This window comes from Phaseolus vulgaris, chromosome 4, assembly GCF_000499845.2.
Source record: "Phaseolus vulgaris cultivar G19833 chromosome 4, P. vulgaris v2.0, whole genome shotgun sequence".
In the NCBI taxonomy this organism is placed as follows: domain Eukaryota; kingdom Viridiplantae; phylum Streptophyta; class Magnoliopsida; order Fabales; family Fabaceae; genus Phaseolus; species Phaseolus vulgaris.
The window spans coordinates 30629376-30644608 of NC_023756.2; the positions used below are offsets into that span (position 1 = coordinate 30629376).

Below are 15233 nucleotides of genomic sequence, written 5' to 3' on the forward strand. Positions count from 1 at the left end.
TATTGACACCGATAAACAGAAAACAAAAGAATCAGTTCCGTCCACCTTAGATCAAACGATGACTAGAGAATAACACTTACGCCAGAGTTCAGAAATATACCAAATCTCTATCCTTTGAAACTCAAATGTCCACTTTAAAAAAAGAAAACAAAAGAAAAGCTAAATAACGCAAAGAAGTTACAAAAGATGGTTTCTGGATGTAGCAAACTTACAGACCGAAAAATACTTATATATATATATAAATATTTACAATAATATATAATAAAGATTTCTCTATTCATAAAGTTTTTATACTTTGCTCTTAATATCTTAAAGCCACACTGATAAATATAAAAAAAATAAACTAATACATGACTTCTATATACCTATACAGAAAAATCAATAATGGTTTATATCATTTATATTGTTACGATAAAGTGTTTAGAATCTTTAATTATATATATATATTTAATTTTTTTATAATATAATTTTAGTATAATGATAAATAATACATTTAATTGTTTTATTTTTTTAAATAAAAAAATCACATAAAATAAAAAAATATATACTTACAGTGTTTCGAATAGTAATAAGAAAATCCCTGAAACACATGCATTTACAATGAAGAAGCTAAGATTTTAGTTTATTTTGGGAGAAGCAATGCAAAACGAATATGCCAGAAACTAACAAAATTAGAGGCTATATATACACATTATTGATACTAGGTGCAATAAAAATGATCCTGTACATGCAGATTATGAAACTATGACAAGGTGTCATGCCTGAGCCCCACGTGCAACTTTCATAAAGACATCTTCGAATGGTATCACCCAGCGCAACAGAAGGCCCTGGAATAGAGCCATAGACACTAAAACAATTACAAGTAGAGCCATAGCCAAGTGAAGTGTATGCTTCGATAACAACCAGAACAGCCACGTCATCGCCGCGGATGTGGTGTCTCTCCCAGCCATTATCATTCTTATAACCACAACGATAACTGATTGATATAGAATGGAGAGGGCACGCTACGGTAGGAACGGAGAGTGGGGTTACGGCAGGGTTGGGGTTTCGGGGGAATGGAGAGGATTGTTGTACCTTCTTCTTTTCAAATTTTCCCAAGGGTACGGAAAGATGGACATGGTTAAGGTATTCCAAAAATGGGCAACGGTGAAGGAGGTTTTCATTTCTCGCAGACCTAATAAGTGGGGAAGGAGGTTCGGTTTTGTGTGATTCCTTGATGTAAAAAATGTTGTGCGTCTAGAAGGAGATCTCGATCGGATCTACGTTGGCAATAGGAAGCTTCATGTCAATATACCGAAGTATCAGAGACACCAGTATGAACCAAGAAGGGAGGAGAGGAGAACCCAAGGACGGGAGTACATACAGAGCCAGAAGGAAGACCGGGCACGTACAGTTCGGGACGATAAAGGCAAGGGAAACAGAGCTTTGCAGTTCGAGACGATAAAGGCAAGGGTCAACAAAGCGTTAAGGAGGTGTGGATGGAGAAGCTAAGCAACAAGACATATGCTGAGATTGTCGCAGGAGGAAGTCACGACCAATGGAAGGGCCCATCGGTCAAAACACAAAAAAATACGCCCCAGTGGATGTTGAAGAGCTTCGTAGGAAATCTAAGAGAAGGTGTGGACTTTGAAAAAGTAGGAGAGGAACTTGTGAAAGGGGGGATGACCATGGTGAGGGCGAGATTTCTGGGTGATAGTCAGGTGCTGCTCACTCCAAGAGAAGGAGAGGCGATGGAGGACATCATGAAGATGAACAAAGGTTGGTTTGATAACTCTTTCTCAAGTGTCAGTCCATGGTCGCACAACTATGGGGTCAGCTATAGAATCGTTTGGGTAAGGTGTTTTGGGCTGCCTTTACCAGCGTGGAACAGGGATTGTTTTGTTAAAGTTATTGGAGAGCTTGCTAAGTCGGCAACAGTGGTTGCCGTATATGAAGCTTCACTCTCATAGGAGGTCTTGGAATACGTCAGGTTGAAAGTGAGAGTCCAGAATGTTTGGAGTGTCAGATGGGCGAGAAGAGTGCAGATCAATGATCTTTTGTGTAATATCCTAGTTGAGGAGGAACCCTATGGGTGTTCTGACTGGGGATGTAATGGAAAAAAGCAATGGGAAGATTCATCCGATAGCATTTCATCCTCAGAAACGTATGTCGAAGAATCAGCCCTCTCTGTTGGGAGTGGTGAGGAGCATGTTAGTAACAGTAATGGAGATGCACAGTGGCCAGTAGGAGAGGACGAAGGAGGTGAACAGGAAGGTGACGGTGAACAGTCCTTGGAAAAGTCAACTTTTCCCCTTTTCGAACCTGGAAAAGTTGGCATATCGAAAGGTAGGGTGTTTGATATGAGTGGAGGTAGACAGAGACTAAAGGAAAAGGATGGAAGGCCTTCTGATAGATCTTCTGTCCAAATCAGTGGAGATGGCTCTTCTAGTAGCATATGTCAGTCCGAGGCGGCAAAAGCAGTAATAGACGTTGAGTGTCTTATAAATGAAAACGTGTCTATTAAGAGTATGGGCCGGATGCACAACCTTGAGGCCCGCTTAAGTGGACAAGGTCACAACAAAGTAGTCCAGAGAGAAGAAATTGGTGCAGGGCATAATTGTCCAGTCGCTAATGAGCATGAAGGGCCAGGGGGTACAAAGAGTCACATTGCGGATAGGAAAGGGTTGAAGGTCTTAGAAGGGCTGATGGAGAGTGATAGGCACGAAGAAGGAGCGATCTCCCCAGTCAATAGATGCGATGGAATACAGTTGGAAGGAAGGGGAATGTTATGCGAGAAAACGAAGAGTTTTGTTCAATTAAGTGTCGATGATGGCAACGTAGGGGTGAAGTCCCCCCTGTTCCAAGGTGTGGATGTAGCAACGGTAAAGAGCAGATCGAATTCACCACCTAGGCGGCGTAAGAAGAAAGGGTTTGTAGAATTGGGGGTCTCTTGTCCGCATCTGAGAAGGTCGGCAAGACTAAGCGTAAAACACCTTGGTCGCTAGGGCAGAACAGAGAGGTTTCACCTTCTATCTCAATTTCTGATATAGACATAAGAACCTGTAATTCTAGGTTGTGCGTCCCTGATAGTGAAGAGGAACCTGTAAGGTTGTGGGCAGATGGCAGGAAAGTGGGCTTATTCTGCCGAGGGGACGAGAAGGAGGTGGTAAGGGAGCATGGGCGAATGGAAGCACGTGATACTATGGTCTTGATGGAGTCTAAGCTGGGGGATATGGATGTCATCCCATGATAGTCGTTAATCTGAATATCAGAGGTATGGGGGGGAGTATCAAATCAAGATACTTGAGTCATGTTATTGCCTGTGAAGGGGCAGATTTCGTGTGTTTGCAAGAGACAAAATTAAAGGAGATCACTGAGGCAAAATGCTTTTTTGTGTGGGGAAATAACAGAGTGGGCTGGTTACATAATGAAGGGATAAATGGGTGTGGAAGTCTGTTGTCTATGTGGAATGTTGATGCTTTTAGCTATAGCAGCCATAAGATGGGGAAAGTATTCATAGCTGTTTTTGGTATTTACCTTAAAACCAACTGTAGCTGTGTTATGGTAAATGTATACGCTGCCTGCACAATTAATGATAAGAAGATCCTATGGGAGGAATTGTCAAGTGTTAAATCAGTTTCACAAGAGAAGGTATGGTGCTTGTGTGGTGATTTCAATGCTGTTAGAAGCCGTAGTGAAAGGAAGGGGATAAGGGAGGGATCCGCTTATTCAAGTGAGATTATTGGCTTTAATAGTTTCATTGATGCTAACCTTCTTCTGGACTTACCTATTGTGGGAAAGAGTTATACGTGGTTCAAGTCTAATGGGTCGGCAAAAAGCAGAATAGATAGAGTACTGGTCTCAGAGGAATGGTTTGTAAGATGGCCTATGAGTAAACAATATGTGCAGCGGAGGGAAGTCTCTGACCATTGTGCTTTAGTGGTGAAGTCTGTGGAGAAGGATTGGGGACCAAAACCGTTCCGTACTATTGATGCTTGGTTCCTGGAAAGGGGGTTCAATGAGATGGTAAAGGAAAAATGGATATCGTACCCAAGAAAGGGGAATGCCATGGTAAATGTGAAGGAGAAGTTGAAGATTCTGAAGGGTGACCTAAAGATCTGGAATAAGGAAGTGTTTGGAAATGTGTACACACGCAAAAAGGAGATCTTACAAGAAATTGAAGATTTGGATTGTATGGACTGCTTGAATGACCTGAACGAAGGTGATAGGTTGAAAAGGGCTGCGTTGGTAAGCCGGTTGAAGGAAAATGACAAAAAGATAGAGTCCCTCACTTGTCAGAAGGCTAGATCAAGGTGGTTTAAGTATGGTGATTCCTGTACTAGATTCTACCACTCTTCCTTGAGATGGAGAAGACTCAGGAATGAAGTTAAGGGGGTGGAGGTTGGGGGTCAGTGGTGTGAGGAACCCTGTACTGTGCGATCTGAAGCCAAGAAGCTCTTTGATTCTAGATTCACAGCCACGAAAGACTTTGGGGTAAGACTCGATGAGGTTGAGTTCAAGTCTTTATCTCAAGAGGACAATGAGAGCCTGATTACGGCGTTCTCAGAGGAAGAAATAAGGGATGCAGTTTGGCTTTGTGATGGGACAAAGAGTGCTGGGCCAGATGGCTTTAACATGAACTTTATTAAGGAGAGTTGGGAAGCCCTTAAAGATGAGGTAGTACAAGCGATGATGTGATTCCAATAGCCACATAGAGAAAGGTTCTTGACCTTCTTAGGAATCACCTTGAGTTGGACATTATAGAGGCACTTTTCTTAGAGTTGGATCATTGTTCTAAGACAAGAACTCACCAAAAACTAGTACCAAATCCCAAACTCATTTGGATGTTCCAATTATAGTCAAATTGAAGTAACCATTGCCGTAGTGATGTCTTTCTCCTTGATGATGAGGTCTTTGTCCATGAAATTGTGGTGGATTCCTCCTTCTCCTATGCTCTTCTTCACGGCCAAAATCATTTGAAGAGGCTCTTGAAGATGGTCTATGAGAATGATGCCCATCATGGATAGAAGGAGATGGTCTAGCTTGTTGGACCTCCATCTTTTGCATTTTCTCTTCCAAGCGTCTAATAGTTCTTTGTGCTTCATGTAATTCACCAAGGATTGAAGCTTTGGAAGGAGAATTCTGCTTGTAGGATGCATCACTTGAAAATCCAGCCATTTGAAATTAAAAACAGCAAACACACAAAACAGCAAACAAGTCAAGAAACAAAATTAGCAAAAATGCCGAAGTGAATTGAGGCAGAAAAAAGAGGTCACTCTCAAAGAAATAATGTCCTTGCACCAATCTGATCTTGAGGCCTTGGAATCCTCAAATGAAAGATGTCAAAGCAAGCACACCAATCTCAAAAGCAACCACCACAAAACCAAAGAAACAATAAAGACAAACAAGAAAAGGTATAAGCAAGGAAAGGTAATTGCAAAAGGAAAACTATATGTAAGACAAACTCAAAGAGTAAGAATGAAAGACAATCAAGAAAATAAAGAAGTCAATGAGAAAAGTAGGCACACAAAAGAATACTTAAGGAAAAACACTAGAGTAGATGAAGAAAACAAAAATTAGCTACTGGAAATTTTATTTTAAAAAAAAAAAATGCAAACTGTGCTTGATATTCACTGATTTAACTGGAATGATGTAGAGCGAACTGGATTATGAAATTTAAACCACAGAAACTTCAAGATGTTAACTCAATAATGGCACTGGAATCAATTAAAAACAGTAAGCCAATTAATTGAGATAAATTTTTTAAAATCTCTGCCAGATTACCGTATTCTTTTCGGCAGAATTGTACACTTTTTTTATTTTATTTATCATTTTTTGTGTACTTTGAATTTTTGAATGATTCTTTTTCTATTATTTTCTAACACTTTGAATATCACAAATCCAGAATTTCAGAATTTTCCAGTGAGTAAATCAATTGCAATAAGGAAAAACAGTAAGCACTTTTTTTCAGAAACAGAGGAATCCTAATAGAAATAAAAAACAGAATTATGAACTAGCAAAGACATAATGGAAAATGATGTATTGGAACTTGTATAGGTCTAGAATACAAGTATGAACTCAATTCTAAAAAGAAAATGCACAAAGGATCAACATCAATTCAGAAAAATATATGACACTAAAGCAAGAAACAATCAAAAACAATAAAAGTACTACTAGAAGTAATGACAATTATGGAATAACATGACTAAGACAAAACTTGACATGATTACAAAATTAAAAGACATATGACAAAAATAACAACAAGTGAAAGGAAGCTTAAGGTAAACTCTAGGAAGGAGAATGCCATTCCAAAAGAGCAACCATACTCATATGAATAATGAGTGCCATAAACCTTTTCACAAGCACTTGGTGTAACAAAAGAAAAACAGCAAGAAAACTCAATTAATTCCTAAAACAGAAACTTAAATTGCAAGAAAATTAAAGAGCTCTTGAAATTAAAGTGCACACAACTCAACAATTAAACAAGAAGAACCTAAGACTCATGATACCACATGATGTGATTCCAATAGCCACATAGAGAAAGGTTCTTGACCTTCTTAGGAATCACCTTGAGTTGGACATTATAGAGGCACTTTTCTTAGAGTTGGATCATTGTTCTAAGACAAGAACTCACCAAAAACTAGTACCAAATCCCAAACTCATTTGGATGTTCCAATTATAGTCAAATTGAACCGATTAAAGTGGAAGAAAAAGCAATTGCACCGAACATATTACCTAAGGAATGAATTGAACCGAACAAATGAGCTAGAAAAACAAAGGAACAAGATGAATGGACAGAATTATAAAACTGCCGAACCAAAAACTCATAAAAACAGCAAGAACACCAAACAAAAACTCAAGAACACAAGCTAACAAAAACAATTGAAAGAGGAGAAAGGAAGGAGAGAAGAATTGCTCATGAAGATGGAAGGATGATGAATCATCTCGCCACTAGAAGTGTGGAATGCTCCTAGATGAGAGTGCTGTCGCCACTTGAGGACTCCATGGATCCATCAAGATAAGACTAGAGAAGAAGGCTCAAAAGCTCTCCAATGTTCACTCAAAATTTGAGTAGAGTTTTCTTAGATTAATTCCAATCTCAAATTTACAAAGAGAGCACCTCTATTTATAGCCTAAGGTGCTGAAATGTAGGCTACACAAATTCAAAAAACTCCCTCCTAAAAAGCTTCTAGAATTTGCGCCTAAAACAAAGCATGAGGAAGGTGTGATCCCTTCTCTCACTTTGGCACCTCCTTATTTACTCCTACACCTATCTACTAACACACACCCCTAAGACTCTTAACTAAAGACTAAAAGATGCTTTAACAATAGAGGTTTCTAATGTTTCCCTCTAAGCACCTTCAACAATATTCTTTATTATTTAATACTTGGCCTTGCCCTTCATAGGATGGACTTGGGTTTGGGCTTGGGCTTTGGGCTTGGGCCTCTCTTTATTTTATGTCTTCTTTTAATTTTGAGAAGACTAGAAGGAAGAACTTCAAGTGTGATGGTGAATTGCCTCTTCCTTCATTAATAAAAACCTCCTTTACTTGACTCTCATCAAGCGATGTCCCTCTTTCATGGTTCAGGGAGTATCCCTAAGGGGTGCAATGCCTCGTTTGTCGCTCTAGTTCCAAAAGTAAGAGACCCGTCTAATCTCGAACAATATAGACCAATTTCCTTGGTGGGTGTAATGTACAAAATCATCTCTAAGGTGCTAGCAGAACGGATGAAGAAAGTATTACCAGTAGTTATTGATGAGTGCCAATCTTCTTTCCTTAGGGACAGAGGGATTCTTGATAGTGTCTTAACGGCCAATGAGGTGTTTGAAGACATTAGGAGGCGACGGATGAGTGGGTTGTGCTTTAAGGTGGACTTTGAAAAAGCCTACGATTCCGTCCGATGGGAGTTCCTTTTTGACATGCTCCAGAGGCTGGGTTTCCATTGTAAATGGATTACGTGGATCAAAGGATGTCTAGCTAGTGCAATGGTCTCGGTGTTGGTAAATAGAAGCCCAACGGAGGAATTTTGTCCGTCACGGGGGCTTAGGCAGGGTGACCCCCTTGCTCCTTTTCTCTTTATAGTGGTAGCTGAAGGGCTCGCAGGGTTAGTAAGGCAAGCTGCGAAGGTTAATCTCTACAAAGGCCTTAACATTGGAAGGAAAGAGGTGGAGATAAGTATACTACAGTTTGCTGATGACACTTTGTTTTTATGCCATGACTCTTACTCTAATGTGTCTATACTGAAGGCCATTCTCAGGGGTTTTGAGCTAGCGTCTGGGCCGAAGATTAACTTCCATAAGTCAAAGCTGGCAGGTGTAAATGTTAGGAAAAGCAATATGGATTGTTATGCGAAGACCCTAAATTGTTCTCAGATGGAGGTACCCTTTATTTACTTGGGTATAGAAGTGGGGGGTAATCCAAGAAAGAAGAAATTTTGGGAGCCTGTGTTGAGCAAGCTTAAATCCAGGCTTAGTGTATGGAAAGGGAGGTTTCTGTCTATGGCAGGAAGATTGTGCCTGGTCAAGTCAGTCCTGTCGGCGGTTCCACTATACTACCTGTCCCTGTTTAAAGCACCTGAGGTAGTATGTAAGAGTATTACTAGCATACAAAGGAGATTCTTGTGGGGTTGGGGGAAGGGAAATAAAGCTATCTCGTGGATTAGTTGGAAAGATATTTGCAAACAGAAACGGGACGGAGGGTTGGGCATCAGAGACATAAGAAAGTTTAATTATGCGTTGCTGGCAAAGTGGAAGTGGTGGACTATATCTGGTCTTGAAGGGAGGTGGAATGAAGTGCTAAACTCAAAGTATGGATTGGATACAAGTTGTGGCCATGTACCTGTGAAATTGCAGTCATGGTGGTGGAGGGATCTGGTGAAGGTGTGTAAAGAAGGAGAAGGTGAAGGGTGGTTCGTAGAACAAGTTGGATGGAACCTAGGAAGTGGTGATAAAGTTAGATTTTGGGAGGATGTGTGGGTTGGTAATTCAACGTTGATGTTTTTGTATCCAAGATTGTATTCTCTTTCTCTAAATCAAGGTCAAAAGGTGGGAGAGGTAGGAGTATGGGATGATCTGGAGTGGAGGTGGACCATGAATTGGAGGAGAAGTAGATTTGAATGGGAATCGGAATTGGAATATGATCTTGGAAACCACATCTCCAGGGTCAGAGTTAGGAAGGATGAGGAGGATACCCTGTTGTGGAGGAGCGGTAAAGATGGCGTGTTTTCGGTAAGTGCAGCGTATGAGTGTTTGTCAAAGCCTGAAAGGGTTCCAAAGAAAGAGGTGTTTACCCTCCTCTGGAAGGTGAAAACTTTTCCTAATGTTTTGCTTTTGGCCTGGAGGGTACTGTTAGGGAGAATCCCTACAAGAATGAGTTTGAGAAGTCGGGGGGTTGTCATGAACTCTACCATGTGTGCACTATGTCTATCTGCGGAGGAGTCCAGCCAACATCTTTTCGTGGATTGTGAACATGCATGGCGGGTGTGGTCCATGTGCCATAAATGGATAGGCATTCTGTCTGTTCAACACAATGACATTACGGTACACTTTGAGAGCTTCCATCTGGTAAGTGGTAGTCGAGTACAGAATTTGGTCTGGAAAGGGGTATGGACAACTATAATTTGGAGCCTGTGGGAGCATAGAAATGCAGTGGTGTTTAGAGAAGGAGTATGTGACGCTGAAGAAGTGTTGCAGAAGGCCCAACTCAAATCGTGGTTATGGTTGAAGCACAAGGGTCACAAGTTCTCTTACTCGTTCTCAGATTGGATTTTAAATCCTTGGTCCTGTATTTGTAGTTATAAGTAGTGGAGGTGTGGAAGAAGGGCCCCTTCAGCTTAATGTGGACTATTAGAAAGCGAGGATATTTCTGGTGGAGCGAGGAATTGAATTTTTTCTGCTATAATGTGAGCCTGGTCATGTTACTGATGTTTTGGTTCCATGGAGGTTTAACCCTTGAGTAGTCCAGGTGGGGGGCGAACGTAGTATAAGACCGTGGTCTGAAGTGGAGGTGGGAGTTTCTGGGGCTTGGTGTGGTTGTTGGGGGAATGTCAATAGGGGTTGGAGCTAGATGTGTTGCTGATGGAGGAGTTGGTTTTCGTTTTCCGTTGTTTTGGAGATGTATCAAGGCGTCACTGGTGGGTGTGGTGTTTTTCCTGGTATGTGCAGATGCTCATGATGAGTGTCTCTTGAGGTGTTTTAGTAGACCCGAAGGTCCAAGGCTGGAGTAATGATCCATAAAAGGAGCGAGAAGAAGGTAGTGGTAAGGGTTGATTGGTGGTGGATTATGGCGAGGTAAGGTCAATACATTTGATGTACTATAAACCATGGATGGTTGCTGGTTTGTGAACGTGTTTCTTGGAGGCAAATTCTAAAGTATGGGACCTCCAATGTCATGCCTAATTTTCTGCTAGGTGGTGGGCTGCAGGAGAGTAGGGAGTGCCTATAGTATTATATGGACCAAGTCATACCTGCTTGAGGTAGAGGTTTGAAGGCTAAGGCTCAAGCCATAGGCAGATGCTGGTTTCTGGTACTAGTTTTTCTGTGACATGGTTTGGTGCAGATTCAGTTTGGTTGTAGCTGGTGTTGAACTATGTCAGCGCTACGTATGGGGTTTACTTCACTAAGAATCCATGGAAGTGACTTGGATGGTAGAGAGGGTGTAGTTTGGCAGGTATTGGCTGGACTGATTTCTGGATGGTGTATTGATGGCATATGGTTATGGAACTAAGGATGCTGCCTTTACCATTTAAAGAAAGAATTACCCAATGGCTTGGTTCCAATGATGTCATAACTAGTGGTGTTGATGTTAAGACAATTTAATCTTATGTTGGGACTATCTCGAAGGAAAGCCTATGTCGGAACAAACTAAAGACACAAAGTAGAAGCTGCCAAAATTATGTTAATTAACGTTTGCTGAAGTTTATGCAGGTACAATATAACTATGTTGAAGGGGTGCAGGGCGATAAATGTTGAAGTGCTGATATAAAGTAGAGATGTAGTTACGCTTAGCCCGGTAAAGAATTCTGTGCAGTCCCTGTTCTGAAGTTGATACATCAGATCTGCTGGTTGTTTATCAAAGTGATGAAAGGAGTTGGTAAGCTGCTGGACGTCCTGCTGCTGGAACCAAATTTCATGGAGATTTTGAGCAGAGGCTGGTAAAGAACAGAGATTAAGTGCTGGAGCAACAACTGTTCATGACTACCAGAAGCACACATGGAAGGATTCAGCACTGCAGAGGTGTCTCCAACCGGTGGTTGAGTCTGAACTATTGATGAGACCATTGGTATATTGAAAGGGTTGAGAGACGAATATGAAGTGTCTCATGGCATTAAATACGAATATGAGGTTTAGTAAAAGAATAGTTTGTTGTTGTAGCAGATGGAGTTGGGTTTTGGCTTGTATTAGGAGCGGCCATGTTGGGCAGACTGAGGCTGATGTAAGATCATGATGGTGTGAAATGTTCTAAAGAGAGTCGGTTGGTTATGGTGGAAGCATATGCCTGGTAGCAAATTGAAGGGATTAAGGGTGCTACATTTTGAAGTGCTACTGCTACTGTTTGTTTGGTGGTAGTTGTTGTTATTATTACCTTTCTTGGCAACGGCTAATTCAGAGAGTAAGTGAAGGTTATATAACTGTAGTAGTGACCATGTCACGTATGAAGAAGGAAGAAATAAGAGGGTATGGTTTGGTGGGGTTGGCTAGTTGGTGTGTAGGATGTTCTAAGAAGCAGCTAGTTTTCCCCTGTAATCCCTCTAGTGTTAAGTGAATTATTTGTAACTCTAGTTTATACTGTTGTTTGCTTAACTTTAGAGTGGGTTTGTAAAAGGGTTGGGACACCCCTTAAGTGTCTCTAATTATTCTATTAATTTATTGCTGATAAAAAAAAATAGCCAAGTGAAGTGCAATCAGAAAAGGTATAAGCATAATCAATGCTACCAGCCAAATCATTAAAGTTAGGAACATCTGGATTCATTAAAGGTAGGCCTGTACCTCATCTATCAAACCTATTATAATAGTTTATAACCTCTCATCACCTCACCTTCATTCCCTCTAATGCATTGTCTCCCTCACCTAACCAACCCTCTAATTCAGAACCAAAAAAAAAAAGAACAGCAAAATAAGTAAAACAACCAAAATTCAAAAAGACGGTCATATTTCAAATACAAAGCATGTTAAACATTCAATGAAAAGTGAAGATGGGTGTTGTACAAAGAAAATAACAGAGAAGGTTGAGGTACAATGCTCCAAATAGATAAAAAAAAATATAATGAGTATCACTGGAGATATCGGGCTTTCAAATGAGTCATCTTGCTATGAACTATCCCACCATAACGTTTTTGGGATTGACTTCTGCATGTTACTCTCTGATATTGATAATTATGATTAACATATGCAAGAAAGGATATTCCGGAAGAAGGTGATATTTATACTGGTGTTATTATGTGTTGCATAAGGTTAGTTTGGGTGAATAAAAAATCCAAATTACAAAATTCAGTCTATAATTATCCAAATCCATATTAGTTTTAATCCATTTAAATGTATTTGTCTCAAATCCAAATCCATATTTTTGAATTTTAAATCCAATCCATTTAATTGGATATGGATTAAATATAGATTGGATACATTTTTGGATTATCAAAATTGTATTTTGGGTTGAATTTTGAGTTGGCCCGATCTAGGCTGAGCCAAGACAATCCGGGCTCAAGTTGAGCAAAGTCGGCTCAAGTCCACGTCGAGCCGAGTCGTCCGAACCCAAGTCGAATCGAGTCGCTATGGGCCAAAGTCGAGCCGAGTCAACCTTGGGCTAAGTTGAGTTGAGTGGCCGATATTGAGTCGAGCCGAGTCGGTTAGGGCCGATATCGAGCTGAGTTTGGCCTAGGCCAATGTCTAGTCGAGTTGGTCCAACCCCATGTCGATTTCAGTCTTTCTGGTCCTATATCGAGTTGAGCAGACCTGGGCCGATATCTAGATGATCGCGCCAGGCAGATGTTGTGTCGAGCAGGCCCAAGCCGATGTCGAGTCGAGCAGGCCCGAGCCGATATCCAGATGACCGGACCAGGCTGATGTCGAGCCGAGTGGGCCAAGGCCGATATTGAGCCGAGCGTGCTCGGGCCAATGTCGAGCTGAGCAAGCTTGGGCCAATATCGAGTCGAGCGAGCCCAGGCCGATGTCGAGCTGAAGATTCCCAGGCCCATGTCGAGTCGAGCGGGCCCGGGCCGATGTGGAGCCTAGCAATCCCGGGTCGATGTCGATCCGAGCAGGCCTGAGCCAATGTCAAGCCGAGCGTGCCCGGGTCGATGTCGAGTCGTTTGGGCCGGGGCCTATGTCGAGTTGTCCAGGCCCAGACCTATGTCGAGTCGTCCAACCCCAACTGATGTGTAGTCGCTCAGGCCTAGGCCAATGTCGAGTTGAGCGGTCCCGGGTCAATGTTGAGCTAAACGGGCCCGGGCCGATATCGAGCCATCCGGGGCGGGCTGATATTGAGCCAAGCAGTCCCAGGCCCATGTCAAGCCGAGCAGCCTCGAGCCGATGTCGAGCCGAGCAGTCCCGGGTAGATGTCGAGTCGGGCGGTCCCTGTCCGATGTTGAGTTGAGCAGCCTGAGCTGATGTCGAGCCGAGGGCCTGGGCCAATGTCAAGTTGAGCGGGGTTGGGCCGATGTCGAGACGAGCGGGCCCGGGCTGATGTCGAGTTGAGCGGGCCCGAGCTGATGTCGAGTCGTTCGGGGCGGGGCTGATGTTGAGCCAAGCAATTCCAGGCTGATGTCGAGCCGATCGGGCCCAGACCGATGGTGAGCCGAACAACTTGGGTCGATGTTGAGCCGAGTTGATCCGCGTCCAGGTTGAGTCGACTTAGGCCTAGTTCAAGCCAAGTTAGTCTGTGTCCATATCAAAATGGATTAAATGTAATTGACAAAGTGGATTTAATCTAATTAACAAAGTAGATTTAGTTAAAATGGATATGGATTTTAAATCCAATCCATTTATTTGGATTTGGATTTAGATTGGATTTTCATGACCACCCCTAATTTTTCTTCTTGTTTGTAGGTTTACAAAGACTTTCAATTCTGAAGATATTTATCTAGAGATGATATCATCAACATTTTCCTACCAGATAAGGAAGAAAATGAGTTAAAAAAAGGCTAAAGTTGAGGTTTTCTCATATATATTATTATAATCTTTTAGATGTAATAAACAACAAACAGAGATATTAGAATTTCACCACCAAAACTAAATCTTAGGTCACTAAATTTGGCAACAAAACAGATGAAAAATAGTAGAATATTTTGCCAACATTCGAAAGATCTAAGGCACATTCAAAAGATAAAAGGCATTGAGATATTCTCTTTAGGCCTATGCTCATCCTTCTCCATTTTTTTCTTTAACCTTCACAATATCCAAGACAATGTTGTTATAACAACATTTAAACATTACGACAAGAACCTCCCCACCCTAAATTTAACTGACAAGCAAACACTACAATAAACTATTTATTTACATACTAATTATTACATATGGATACTAATCCGTATATAAATTGAGCGTTACATACGGATATTTACATACCGATTTAATTCAGTATGTAAATACATATTACATACGGATTTTTCCATATGTAAAGAAAAAATAATTATACATACAGACATAATTTGTATGTAATTTTGGCACCATGAAGCGAAAATAATTACATACGAATCATATCCGTATATATAGCATTATATTTAAAACAGTAGAAATTGTTATATACGGATTCTATCTATATATAACGTATTACATATTTAATTAAAAAAAGGAAATAATTACATACAAATTCTTTCCCTATGTAAGATATTACATATTTAATTAAAAAATTGAAATATTTACATACAGATTATAGCCGTATATAATGTGTTACACACGGATTTTAAAAACACTACAAAAATTGTAAGAATTTTTGTTCCCTCTGTAGCATTAATCTTTTTTCCCAAAAAAAAAATCCTCATTCCCTCCATAACATTCTCTTTTTCCCAAAAATAATTTCTCCGTTCCATCCACGACATTTATTTTTTTCACAAAAACATTTTTTCCTCTAGAAACCTCTCATTTCTTCAATTTTGAAACCCTCTCATTTGAAAACACAAACCTAACCCTCTCATTTTCTATCACTTTGTAATTGTCAACTCTTCTCGTAACAACCATAACCCAGCTCTTCTCAGTCTAATATCCCACACCACACACATCCACGCTAACATGACGCTGTCATTGATTCTATTACTAC

At 40.8% G+C, this 15233-nt stretch overlaps 1 protein-coding gene across 1 annotated transcript; it reads left to right on the forward strand.

Annotated features, from left to right (window-relative positions):
• Positions 1-3255: 3255 nt before the first annotated feature.
• Positions 3256-4677, forward strand: LOC137838638 (uncharacterized). The gene has a single exon (XM_068647877.1). The coding sequence runs from the start codon at positions 3256-3258 to the stop codon at positions 4675-4677; it is 1422 nt and encodes a 473-aa protein (XP_068503978.1).
• Positions 4678-15233: the final 10556 nt, after the last annotated feature.

Bases quoted from the DNA above. Each gene is read 5' to 3' on its own strand.
- LOC137838638 (XM_068647877.1), top strand. From the start codon at position 3,256: ATGGGGGGGAGTATCAAATCAAGATACTTGAGTCATGTTATTGCCTGT.